This window comes from Carassius auratus, chromosome 42 (assembly GCF_003368295.1).
Source record: "Carassius auratus strain Wakin chromosome 42, ASM336829v1, whole genome shotgun sequence".
Taxonomy (NCBI): domain Eukaryota; kingdom Metazoa; phylum Chordata; class Actinopteri; order Cypriniformes; family Cyprinidae; genus Carassius; species Carassius auratus.
In genome coordinates, this window is record NC_039284.1 from 6,821,018 (window position 1) to 6,835,055 (window position 14,038).

Here is a 14,038-nt window from a genome sequence, read left to right on the forward strand (position 1 = left end):
GTGACTTTTTAATTACATAATCATTACTTTATATGTCATAAATATGACTTACCAAAGCTGTTTCTGTTGTGTGAAAGAAAAGGGCAGTTTGTCCAAAGTATATTGAGAACCTCTATGGAATATTTGTATGTTTTTGTAAATATATATTGTTTCACACTAAAGGGTGAGCTAAACAAATATTTTTCAAGCACTGGTAACTTAATAGACAGATTTCTGATGGCAAAAGTGCATTCTGTAAATGTTGGAAGAAATCCTGGAATTAATTAATGAATTAATGGAAGTCTCAATCATAAATTCTGAATTCAGCATAAATGGCGGCAGGTTTGGCGAACGCTTTAAAGCTTGCCTCTGTACAGATTATGATAACAATAGAGGCAATCTTGTGGAAAAACAGAGGCCTATTTTCTTGTTTCAATAATGTTTCAGTAATTGTACATGTCCTTTACTGTGTTTCATAGTATTTTTCCTCAGGTTCTAATCCTGTCAGTTGTGTCACTTCACTGGAACACATTTTATGGGCCGACTGAACGTGTATAGACTTGTCTGACGAGTGATGTTGTTATGTGTTTGTTCTGCCTGCATTTACGTCACTGAACAACAGACTTGACAAATTAAACTGTTAAATCTGAAAGAATCGGACTGTAGTTCAGCAGTTTTGTGTAAATAAATGTACATAGTTTAGATTTGTACAACACAGTGTTGGGTAAAATATTATATGCTATGCATTTGCAATAATGTGACAAATATTTGATTGTATCAGACACATCCTGCACTTACAAACGCCACAAAAACAACATTTCTGTGTACAGAAGCCTTTCACCTCGATGGTGACAAACTGTCCTGCGATCAACAGTGTCCTCAAGAGGTCAGTCCTCATATCAAAGATTAGTGTGTGTTTTTATTTAAGGCAAGGTCTTTTTATGTCTTTTTTAGGCAAAAATAAATGTAAAACACACTGTTGATGGCTGCTGTTTAAAAGGTTTTGAACCCTGAATTACAGTATATATAAAAGATTAACTGTACCTACTTTAAATGAAGTCTACCATATCATTTAAAATATTATAGTAAAAACATTTAAGTAAATATTTGAGACCCTAAAGACTTATTACGGTATACTACCAATTCAGTCATGATTAATAATTTAAGTCCTAAGCATTGACTTGTGGTTTGTTTTGTTGGCTTCTTTAATGAATTGTTTACAACAAATGTGATTATTATTCTCTACGATTAGGTAATTACACAGTTTAGTAATTTGGTCTATTGTTTAAATGTAATATTTAATTAATTTAATATTATTATTTTAAGGCAAGCCACCACAGGTGAATAGGGTAAATACATATCACCGTACTTGCACTAATTACCAAGTATGTATAATATGTGGGTGTGTGTGTGTGTGTGTGTGTGTTTCTACTTGAAATCAGCACATTCAAAGACTTCAAGATTAAGTAAAATAAACAATTGACAAGTCATCTTTATGAGCAAAAAAAAAAACAATCCATGCTGACGGTTTTGCAATCCATCCCCTCAGTTTATAAACCGTACTCACAAATTCTTAAACTGTTCCCTCGGGCTCCGTTGCTTTAGGTTTTCTCAAAGAAAAATAAAAAGAAAAAAAGAGAAAGGGAAGCAGGGGGACTTTAGTAAAAATTAATCAATTTCTTTAAAAAAAAAAAACACTGACCTCAAACTTTTTAAGAGTTTAAAGCAGAACTTTAGGAGGGACAATTTAGTATGTTCTGAAGCATGAGGAGCAATACCTCTAATAATTCCTGACTGTTTATTTAACCAATAAGGTTGAATTATGCAACTCGTTACCAAACAGAATAAAAAAAAAAATAATGACTTCTGTTTTCAGACAGATTTTCTGAACACCTCTAATCGGGCAAACGGATGCAATACTGAAAGAGCCTTTTCACGCCAAACAACCTCTGCGTTATTTTCCTATAGTTGTGTCTGAATAGTAGAATGGGACATAAGAATGTTGTATAAATGCAACAAATTAAACAAAACAAAACTGTGTTTACAAAGTCAGTATCAGACAAATAAAGTGTCTGAATAGATTAGTTAGTCTATGTCAGACATAGCCGTTCTTAATTGACTCTCTTCAAAACTTTACTTTTAACTTTACTGTAAAATGTATGTATTTTTAAAAATGTTGTCATTTTCTCTTTACACGAGAAGTTTTTATTTTTATTTTTCTTATTTACTTTTTTTTTTTGCAACAAAACATTTATTGCCTTTTAATGTCACAATGACACTATAAAAAGACAGTACATGCATGTGTCCATTTGCATGTTCAGGTGCATCAACACGCTTTTGTATTTTTTATTAATATAACAATTAAAAATGGAACAAAATCACAATTTCATTGAAACCTATTCTGAGGTGAAAAATAAATAAATAGATAAATTCATGACGAGGAAAAGTCCCATCCAGTACCTGCACCATCAGCACTGGAGCTCCACAGGGGTGTGTGCTCTCTCCACTGCTCTTCTCTCTCTGCACAAATTAATACACCTCTAAAGACCCCTCTGATAAACTCCTGAAGTTTGCGGATCACACCACGATCATTGGTCTCATCCAGGATGGTCCAATCTGCTTACAGACAAGAGGTGGAGTTGAATATTCCTCAAAACAGTGGAGATGAAAGTGGACTTCAGGAGAAACCCAAATCAGATATAAGACTATAATGGTTTGTCATGGCATTACAAATCTCTGTGCACTATAGAACATCTAGGCATAAAAACATTTTCCCCCATGATATCTTTAAACAGCTAAGACGAAATAACCACCTGTCTTCTGTAATGCTGTAATTTCTTAATAACTAATTATTGCCTCTCTCTCAAGAATTATGTTAATATATATACATATTTGTATTTATACAGCTGTATTTACAGTAAATAATGCACAAATCTGGTCATAAATATTCTGTTCCAGATGCATAACACATTATTATTATCTATTTTTAGTTTTTCCCTTAGTCTTATTTAAATTTTCTTCCTGTTCTCAATGTCATATATGTATGTACAAGAGCTCATTCTGATCGAAATGCAGAACACTGTTAGACAATGAGAAACAGGAGATGACATTACCTCTTTACAGCTAATGCTGAGGGACTTAGGGATGACCTCAATAAAGCGACTGTCACTGAGAGACAGCTTTGATCCAGCCAAGTCAGCTCTCATCTCACCACGAAGATTGCAACTCAGCATCTTATGAACAAAAAAACAGCTTAAATTAATCATTCATTTGAAACAGGTAAAAATGTCTCACAGGTCTTCAAAAGAAAACCGTATTAAGAAGTTGGGAGAACTGAATTACTGTTATTATTATCATAATCATTAACAACAACAAAACTGCTTCACTGTCTGTTTGTTTATTTATTTTTGAAAAACATATCATGGTGTTACAACCAACATGCAGAATACCAGTATCTAAAAATACTGCCCATTTTTGATAAGGCAAAATAAGTTCAGATTGTATAATAATAATCATATTTGTAACACTATTTAACTGATGGTTACAGTGCATGGCCATTTTTAAACATTGCTTAACATTTCTGAACTAGATTTTCAAATATTTTTCCCTCTTGTATGTCAAATGTAGTTTCAATCTAATTTTAAAATACTTTTTTTTTTTTAAAGGAACTATCCATTTAAGACGTGTTCCCTGTGAGCCGGTGAGGGTGACAGTCTTTCTCAGGTTCTCACACATGAAGGATAAAGCAGAGGCAGTGTAAGCCATTGTGTCTGTGCCGTGCAGGACGACAAAACCATCATATTGCTCATAGTGTTTCTGTCAACAAGAGAGAAATTGAAATTTTGATAATACCAACAGACAAATTGTTATCCTGTTCACAGACCTATCTTCAAGAAATTAGAAGATTATCAGCATTTACAAATTTGAAAAAAGCTAACTTTTTGTAATAAATAAAAAGAAAAAAAAGCATATAATAACTAATCATGATAAGTTCTTTAGACATCAGTCTTTACATTCAGTCATGTCCAAGCTTGTCTGTGCCACAGCGGCTGTGAAAAAAAAAAGTGAGTAGTGAGGGGGAGTATAGCTAAGACTGTATATACAATCCTCTTATACTGTCAAACCAAGCATCAGAATGGGGAAGAAAGTGGATTTAAGTGACTTTGAACGTGGAATGGTTGTTGTTGCCAGACGGGCTGGTCTGAGTATTTCAAAAACTGCTGATCATCTGGGATTTTCATGCACAACCATCTCTAGGTTTACAGAGAAAATATCCAGTGAGCATCAGTTGTGTGGATGAAAATGCCTTGTTAATGTCAGAGGTCAGAGGAGAATGGGAAGACGATGATAGAGATGAAAGGCAACAGTAACTCAAATAACCACTCGTTACAACCAAGGTATGCAGAACACCATCTTTCAACACACAACACATCAAACCCTGAAACAGACGGGCTACAGCATCAGAAGATCACACCGTGTGCCGCTTCTGTCAGCTAAGAACAGGAAACAGAGGCTACAATTCACACACCCTCACCACAATTGGACAATAGAAGACTGCAAAAATGTTGCCTGGTCTGATGAGTCTCAATTTATAATGGGACATTCAGAGGGTAGGGTCAGAATTTGATGGAAAGAACATGAAAGCATGGATCCATCATGCCTTGTCTCAATGGGTCAGGCTGCTGGTGGTGGTGTAATGGTGTTGGGGATATTTTATTTGGGCTCCTTCGTACCAGTTGAGCATTGTTTAAATGCCACAGCCTACCTGAGCATTGTTGCTGACCATGTCATTCCCTTCATGACTACAGTGTACCCATCTTCTGATGGCTACTTCCACCAGGATAATGCACCATGTCACAAAGCTCAAATAATCTCAGACTGGTTTCTTGAACATGACAATGAGTTCACTTTACTCAGATGACCTCCACATTCACCAGATCTCAATCCAATAGAGCAGCTTTGGGATGTAGTGGAATGGGAGATTCGCATTATGAATGTGAAGCCAACAAATCTGCGGTGGACTTCCTGTCAAAATAACACATGTGTACAGTCTATAATATTTTTTTCAGATGTGTAAAAATAAAACAAATAGAAAAAAAACGTACTATTTTTTGTTTTTTCAAAATATATGCATTAGTGTGTTTTTTTTAATCTCTAAAAATACCAAAAAAGAATTATAATTATTATGTGAGCAAGAAAATAATCACATAATTTTAATTTCAATTTCCTACACTGATGACAAAATAGCAGAATCCAACTTTCAAACCTGTATTTTGAACACAAATAGTTAAATATAGCTAGTGTCTGCTAGTGTGTAGGACAACACCTTTTGATCACATATTTGTATGCATGTGTGTGGGAACTTTCGGCAGCATCAGTGTGGTCTCCGGAGGTCTATAGTATTCATACAGTCTGGTTGACAGGACTTCAAACAGAACCTCTGGTTAGTCCATATATGATGGTTGATTTTCACAGAGCCTGTGTGTGTGGCAGAATGGAAGATAAAGGTTCTGGGTGGAGAAAGTCAGTGTTTATGGTATTTCATTTATGTAATACGGATTCTGTGCAGTTCATTACCATTTGGATCAATAGGTGCATGTGTTCCTGCTTCTAGTGTACATCCATTAATGGAGAGCTGCCATTTTGGTTTATTACAATTAAAAACTTGCAACTTCTTTGCTCTCAAACCAAAAATGTTGCCACTGGACTGGACAAGTCATACTTGAAATTATTGAAACCATATTCTTTGATAATCATTACTGACACTGTCAATTTAAAACATCAACCATATTACTGTATATAACAGGCTAATTTAAATTGGTATGTTGTAGCACTCAATATGACATCTAAATAGTTCTGTTATTTTATTTCTGACTTGAAAATAATCAAATGATTTAACACAGACTAAAAACAAATATATAATTATTTGTGCATTACCAAAAGGCCGTTATTGCAAGATAAATACTTAATCACAAAATAGTTTGATAAATGAATAAATAATAAAAAAAATAACATGTTTGTTTTAATACACTGATAAAGATAACATTTACTCTCATTATTATTGCTGCCCTTAAATGTGTGTTTTCGGACCACTGTGAGCATATCCAAACATTTATGGTTTTTTGAATGTTATGAGGGAGTTAGTAAATGGTTCTCAGAACAGAACTTTGAGATTCACTTTTGATGAGCCTTTTCTTTCTTAATCAGATCTTAATATACCTGTTGTGTGTTAGTTCTGTACATTCAGTGACTTTACTGAGCAGCAGCCCAAGGGTGGTGATATTCAGACAAACTTGCCTTTTTACTGTTTCTACTGTTTCATTCTCACAATCCATGATCGTTTCAGACTGTTCATTAGATCGATTGATAGATGTGACTTATTATGCAGGTTACATTGTTATCCCACTAGGTGGAGACAAGTGACTGTCTTCATAAGTCAGCTATGGGTCTTAGAAGGTTAAACAATGTTTATTTATTTATTTATTTATTTGGTGGACGTCAGTGTTCACCAAAATGTTTTTTTTTTACCAATAAACTTAAGAATATATTTTGTTGTATTTCTATGAAAAAAATACAGGAAAAGCAGTCATATCGTTTTGTAACTTCTTGGGGGTTAGGAAATATAGACAGATTTTTCACTTATGGGTAAACTATCCCATTATCATGCCTTTCATGAACTCTGTCAATGTTATTTATTTATTTTTTACCTTAATTCATAACAACCATTTTATAATTTATTATTATTATTATTATTGACATTTTTCCAGTTTTTGCTGATTATACAGGGACAACTTTGTCGGTATTGCTAATTGCCCTGTTTTCTATGTTTTAGTTTGTGCGATATTGAATGATATGTGTATTTTAAATGTGTGTTTAAAGCAAAGTCTAACAGTAATAGTGACGTTTGCCATGACCTTTATTATGAAAATCGGGCTGCAACTGCCGTTTCCGCTCGTTCGCGTTGACGTAGTCAGTTTCACACTGAATTCCGCTGATTTTAGGAGTGAACACCGGGGTTGAGACCGCTAGAGAATGGTGGGCCTCCGCAGGTAACTAAAACGCATTTAGTCGCTCTAAAATGAATGGAAATAATTTGTTAATGGTTACATTTTACATAACCTGTCGAAGAAATGTGTAAAAAGTGTGTGGTAGCGATTTTCTGTGGGTTGTTCGGCCGGCTAAGCTAGCAGGCTAAGTTGCTCTTTTCTGGCACTCCCTCTGAGCATCTCTTGTCTCTCAGGGGCACGTGAGACACAAATTCGAATTCAGGACGGTTGAAATCGACGCGGCTCCGCTTCAGACGGTCCAGATGACAGACCCACCGGCCGGCCAAATGAACGCGTTTCCGCCGAGACTCTGAACGACTTATCCGGTTACATTTTGGGGGAAGGACCTGAAAGAGCCTCCGAGACGGACATTCACACGCCTAGAGGAAGTCTCGAAAGACCGCAGGCTCTTAAAGAGGCCTCACAGCACTTACCAGACACAGGAAAAGCACTGAAAAATCGCTGCTTTTGTCGCGTTTCTGTGGATTAATATCGAGGTTGGCGTATTTCAAACTGTTACCACCCTACAACCGAAGCAAAAGCCCTGAAAATCGAACTTTGACCTTTTCAGTTCTACTGAAAGTTTTCAGTACTGTCGTTTAATCAGCAACCAAGTGACCAGAATTGGCTGGAACTGCATCTTATTCACTGTGACTTTACGCCCAGTTTCCTGATAACGTTATATACACGTGTGCTGTTTACTTCCAAATTTGACGTTCCAACTAGGAAGTCTTAAAGCAAAAGCCCCTGTATTTCACTTATCCTTATTAAAGTTTTTTTTTTCTTTTTTTGGAGGTTAGTAACCATTTATGAACAGTATACAAGATGGGGAAGATGCTGTCAAAGATATTTGGTAACAAAGAGATGAGAATATTGATGCTCGGACTTGATGCCGCAGGAAAAACCACCATCCTCTATAAGTTGAAACTTGGCCAGTCTGTGACCACCATCCCGACCGTCGGTTTCAACGTGGAGACGGTCACCTACAAAAACGTCAAGTTCAACGTGTGGGACGTGGGCGGACAAGATAAGATCCGTCCCCTCTGGCGACACTACTACACGGGCACGCAGGGGTTAATTTTTGTGGTGGATTGTGCTGATCGAGATCGCATCGACGAAGCCAGGCAAGAACTCCACCGCATCATCAACGACCGTGAGATGCGGGACGCCATCATTTTGATTTTCGCCAACAAGCAAGACCTGCCGGATGCCATGAAGCCACACGAGATCCAGGAGAAGCTGGGACTGACGCGCATCCGGGACAGGAATTGGTACGTGCAGCCGTCGTGCGCGACCACCGGTGATGGACTGTACGAAGGCTTAACTTGGTTAACATCTAACTACAAGTCTTAATGACACTGGCACTGACTGTTTAGGACAAATGAACTCAGTATGGAGAAAATTACACTCTCCACCGAATATTCGTGCAGTTCTGATTTAGAGTTAACATTTATTTTTGGTTCGTTTTCAAACGGCCCTCTTTGAAACAATGTAATGGGTTTGGCTTGCTTTTAGTTTCCTGACTACTGTGACGTACGAGTCACACACCTCGGACTATTGCTTAACATGATAAAGCATTTCTGAATGAAGAGCCTCTTTTTTTTTTTTTTTTTTTTTGATTGATTGATTGATTGATTGATTGATTTGTAAGTTTTCTATATATGATTTCTCTTCTTCAGCTTCTTTCTTTTGAGATTTTAGAGACAAAAAAATGGAGTTTGTCTCCTTCAAACAGTCCAATAGTGTGTTAAAGGCATTTTATACCGAGATGTATTGAAACTGTCCAGGCATCCACTGTAGCAAAGCACAGTTTTGCTGAGGAGGTTGTAGCATACTAACTGTAGGTAGCTATGTGGTGTAACAGGTTTTGAACCGTGCCATAGTTATGATATCACTGACATCAAATGATAATCAACATGTAAATGAATCCATGGAACATTTTATGCAAAAGTCGAACCGTGAAAGGCGGACTTACAACAGACATAACTTATATTCACACAGCATAATCGAACTGAGTGGTGTCTTGTGCTCTTGAAAGCATGAAAAACCACAGAAGGGATTTTGTCTGCATTGCAATGTAGCCCAAAACAAGTTAAACGTTAAAGAGACTTCATTTTGAAACATTGATGGATGCCTTTTGTAGCCTTTTTACCATTTAGGCTAACTACATTGACCAGATTGTCTTTGACTTACATTCATGTGTCTCTAAAAATGTGGGATTGTTACATTCTTGCATTTCAAGTGTAGTGCTTGCGGTGGACTGAATTGATCGTTTTGGAGAGAAATGTTTCATTCTATTCATTTCCTCTCTTTGCTTTAATCATTTTGAGAAACATGTATAGAAACAGCTATGTAATTGTAACTTCAAATTAAACTTAGTCATTTTAATGCTTTAAGTTGATTCTTGTTCTGAGCAATTCATGCTGTCTTTGATGCCTATTGATGCACGGGAGTTTCCACTGTCATTTACCAAGCCAAACCAAAGTCATATGGAAAATGAATTTAGCGCTGCTTAAAAAGTCCTCCATTTCATTTTAGTTTTGTTTTAGGTAGCGCACATGGAAAATCTTTCTCGCTTTCCCTGAGTTTGTAGCCCATATGTATTTGCACAATATTTCCCAAACCCAGGACTCCAAGCACTTTGGAATCCGTAGCAGATAAGATTCTAAAGAATGTGTGTTGGGTTTAATGTTTGACCTCGTCATGTGTTCGCACACAGGACTCCAGACACCTTTCTAACATATGTGAACTGGTACATTTTCAATGAATGATTTATTTAATCTTAAAACCTACCGTTCTTTTAGAGAACAGCATCACGGTGCAGTAACTCTTAGATCCTCCTTTAATGTCTTATCGCAAATATTTGTTATATGAACATTTTCGTTTAATCTCCCAAAATAAGCTGAGCCTGGATTGTGCTGTTTTGAAACAGGTCGGCCTCACACCACCACCCCCCAGCAAATCCCACTGAAAAAACAGGATGTCTCCCACTTGCTCTCTAAAGGCCGCACAGCTGCTAAACTGTAGTACACAGAGAAGAGTAATGGGTGGCCGGTGCTGGACGGCACAAATGCTGCTCTTGCTGACAAAGCTGTTAATAGCAAGTGCTGTGATCACTTGTTGCTTTCTGCGCCATCTCGAATGATTGTTAAACTGTTAGGCTGTTTCTTGATTCCTCACACGCCGGTATTCAGATCAGTCGAAGCCACAGGGGCCACATCAGCCACTCACACTGCCGGAAATGAGCTTGACTGCTGACATATTGATGGTTGCTTTGGTGCACTTCCTTTTAAAGTGAGAAACGCTGTACTTGTAGTACAGGAATGGATATAGATGTTCAGACTCTAAGGGATCAAGCAACTACTGCCAACTTGTTAAAACCTGCTGTTAAACCATAACAGAGATTTTTGCGTGTTTGTTAGACATATTTACAAGGTCAGAACTGTGTAAATTACAAAGCAGGTGATCGTCACACACCGTGTTTTATGGCGGTGTCTTTTCATTCTTATTTGGTTTGTAATTTGCTGCATATGAGTTTATGAATAACGATGTATGAAGGTCAAAAGTGTGAATGGTCAAATTCATTCCCTCTTTTAAATATATATATTATTATTATTTTGAAAGAAGTCTTGTTTTCACCAAGCATTTAATTGATCAAAATACCAATTATTGTTTCCATTTGAATATGTTTTAACATGTAATTTATTCCTGTGATAGCAGTTACTCCATTATTTAAATAAGTTTTATTGTCAGTGCTCAAACAGTTGTGCAACTTAATATCATGGTAAGTGTGATACTTTTTTTTTTTTTCCATAGTAAGCATTTATTCAAAATGATTTTGAACAATTAAATGTGTCCTTGCTGAAAATATATTCAGTAACAAATGTTTCCCATCTGCTTGTATCTCAGCAGTTTTTCCAACACATTCTCAGTGTGTGTATGTGTGTGTTTGCCTGCTCAGGAACTTTTAGTGCAGAGCTAGTTTCATTGTGATATCTAAAAGGGAAGTGGTCAGGGTGATGTCAGGCCTGACAGTATTATAGGAGTTTGGGTGGTGCTCGTGGCTCTGCTGATGGTGTTCAGCTAATGACACACATGCTATTATTAGTCTTCTCTTGTATGTGTGAGGCAACACAAAATCCACACCTCGAAACACTTGTGTAGTCCATCTGCCTTCATTATTCTTTAAAAAAAACTCAATTCACTTTAAATGTGGATTTAGACACTTCCTTTTCCTATGCACTGCTTTTACCTTTAAAAACAAAGCAAAGCTTATGAGCTGTAACAAAAAAAAAAAAAAAAAATGATATCCTTGTGTAGCCTAAGTTGTCATATTGCTCACCAATTACTCACCCTCGTGTCCTTCCAAACCTTTATGACTTTATTTTGTGGGATATAAAATAAGAATTCTCTTAGTGTTTCTCCATGCAATGGAAGTCAATGGTCACCCAGACTGCTACCAACATTTTTCCAAATATGGTGTGTTCCACAGTAGAAAGAAATGCATGTCAGGGTGTGTAAATGAAGAACTATCATTATTGATCATTCTGACCTAATTAAATGTGAGGGTAAGTACCTGATAAATGAAAATTGTAATAAATGTTATAGATAGATCATAACTTGTAACCATACATGCGTTTATAACTGAAGCAAACCAAAACTGAGTGGTTAATTGCTCCACCAATATTTTCACTGGCCCCACCTCAAAAAGAAAAAAAAGAGGGATAGAATAGGGGTGTTTTTTTTTTGTTTGGTTTTTTTTTGTCGATGAATAGATTGATGATGAAACATTCCTAAAAAGCACAAGATTACATTGTTCATTCTGTTCGTATTTATGGTCATAATTGTGTGTCCCTTTCGATAAGCGCATGAACCAATCTAACACTAACCTCTCGGTCATTTTATGAGTAAATATTGTTTGTACAGCTTGACTGTTGGCTCCTGCATGATATATTCTGTAGGACAGGTTTGGTAACTGCAATACTTCACTTAATTGGCATATATAAGGTTTGTACCATTGCTATGCATCTGTGTAAAACTTGTTATTTTTATACATATATATATTATGCATACACACACACATATTGTTTCTAAGTTGGCTGTTATTTAGTACTGCAGGGATGATGTATTTTTGTAGGCCAAACCCCGGAAAAGAGTTCCCGTTCGGGGGTTTGTGGTTAATGCTTGAAATAAGGTCTGTAGTGAACACAAGCTCAAGATATTTACCATTTTTATTCTACAACATAAAATACATCAGTATTAGCCCTTGAGATTTATGTAAAGCTTATACTTGTTTTGAAAAAAGTGGCTGTTTACAAAAGCTTATTGGTTGTATGAGACATTAAATGCCATTCTCCATACAAGTAAACTCGTCTACTCAGTAGTCCAAATAAAGACTGAAAGAGTTGAAGTTGAAATCCTGTGACTGTGGTGTAGTTTGTTTATAGCCTACATTTAGCTTTTTACTTAGGCTGATTGTTTCTAGACTTAAAGTCATAAAAGTTTTAGATTATCATAAACAAAATGTGAGAATCAAACTGTTGTTAACCACAGAGCAAACATTCTGCAATAATCCAAAAGCTCATGGAAAAATCCTATTGTTTCTTTTGTTTTTTGTTTTCTTGATCGAACCAGGGATAACTTCCGGCTTGCCCCACAAACAAAAATAAGTCATCACTGGTGGAAATCTTTGCACATTAATATTTGCTAACTTGGGAAGTGACAAATTGTATTTGAATATTTCATGAAGGCACTAAACAATCTTGGTCATATTTTGCAGAAGATAGGAAGTATAATGGCACTTTTTTTTTTTTTTTTTACAATTATTATTATTATTGCATATTATTATATAATCTTCTATGTTCTTACAGCAGGAAATTAGCTCAATGATGAATATTCACACTCTTATTCATTTAACAGAAACAGAAGTGTACCTCACATGAATGTTTGCTGAGTACAGTGGTGTGTTAGTGGTGCTGTGCAGTGTTTACATTCTGTGTACTCTGACCCCTGTGAACCTTAGCTGCAGATGTTCTCAGATAACAATGGATACAGAAAAGCAAGTGGTAGGAGAGGTCAAAGGCTGACCTCAAGGATCAATATTAGCAATGACGACAGAGAACTTCCATTAGCAGAGCCTCAGCTCTCATGAATCAAAAGAACGGTTTGTGACACTGTCCCCTAAAATATTTGAAGGCCAATTACCTGAAACCAAGGCCTTAAACTATTTTGATGGTTGTTATTTCAAAAAGCAAATCCGGTCACCATTCATTCCCAAACAAGATGGCATTTCCCTTTCATTATAGCCTTGCGGGGTTGGTCACATTATGCAGAGACTTTTCTTCTTCTCACAATTTGTCTGACTTATGATGTGCAGCTGGAGGAATGTTGGCTGGAGGAAGCATTCCTATGGGAATATTTGGAATTCTGTAGCTGGATTTCCTGAGAGGAAAATAAGCAGAGGGAAAGTAGATGAATGGGAAGGTGGAATGTGAGAATTGTTGTTTCACTGTTCCGACATGATGGATGGATTACGTAACCAATGGGGTGCCTCCCATGGTGACTCATTGATAGGTCTGTTATTCAGTGAGAACTGAACAGAGTCATACAATTGCGACTTTATATCTCACAATTCTGGAAAAAAAATAAAAATAAACAAGCTTCCATAGTTTCCTCTATCCAGCAGACTTGATTCATGTAAGATCCCATAACCAATATTTAAAGCTGGGCTTTCATTGAAACAAAAAGCCATTGCACACTTGCATCATTTTCCTTCCTCTCTGTCTACAGTCTTTACAAACATGATGTGTTCATACATATGTGTCAACTCACTGATCCAAAGTGTATCCGTTAATTCGGTTGGCGATTCTTTCAGTTGTAACACACTCTGGTAAAAGGGTGTAACCATGGGCACAGTGCAGACCCACCCATTGTACACTGTAGAGTACACCAGACAAAACTCATTCAAAGGCCTGTTTGATTTTCCCATTGCTGTGACAACAGTCTTACAAGAC

General features: G+C 36.5%; 1 protein-coding gene across 1 annotated transcript; it reads left to right on the forward strand.

Moving 5' to 3' along the window:
• Positions 1–6,886: 6,886 nt before the first annotated feature.
• On the forward strand, positions 6,887–9,426 carry LOC113060505 (ADP-ribosylation factor 6). Its single transcript, XM_026229464.1, has 2 exons — positions 6,887–7,028; positions 7,220–9,426. The coding sequence occupies exon 2, from the start codon at positions 7,851–7,853 to the stop codon at positions 8,376–8,378; it is 528 nt and encodes a 175-aa protein (XP_026085249.1). The 5' UTR covers positions 6,887–7,028; positions 7,220–7,850; the 3' UTR covers positions 8,379–9,426.
• Positions 9,427–14,038: the final 4,612 nt, after the last annotated feature.

Excerpts from the sequence above, each read along its gene's own strand:
- LOC113060505 (XM_026229464.1), top strand. The coding sequence starts at position 7,851 with ATGGGGAAGATGCTGTCAAAGATATTTGGTAACAAAGAGATGAGAATA.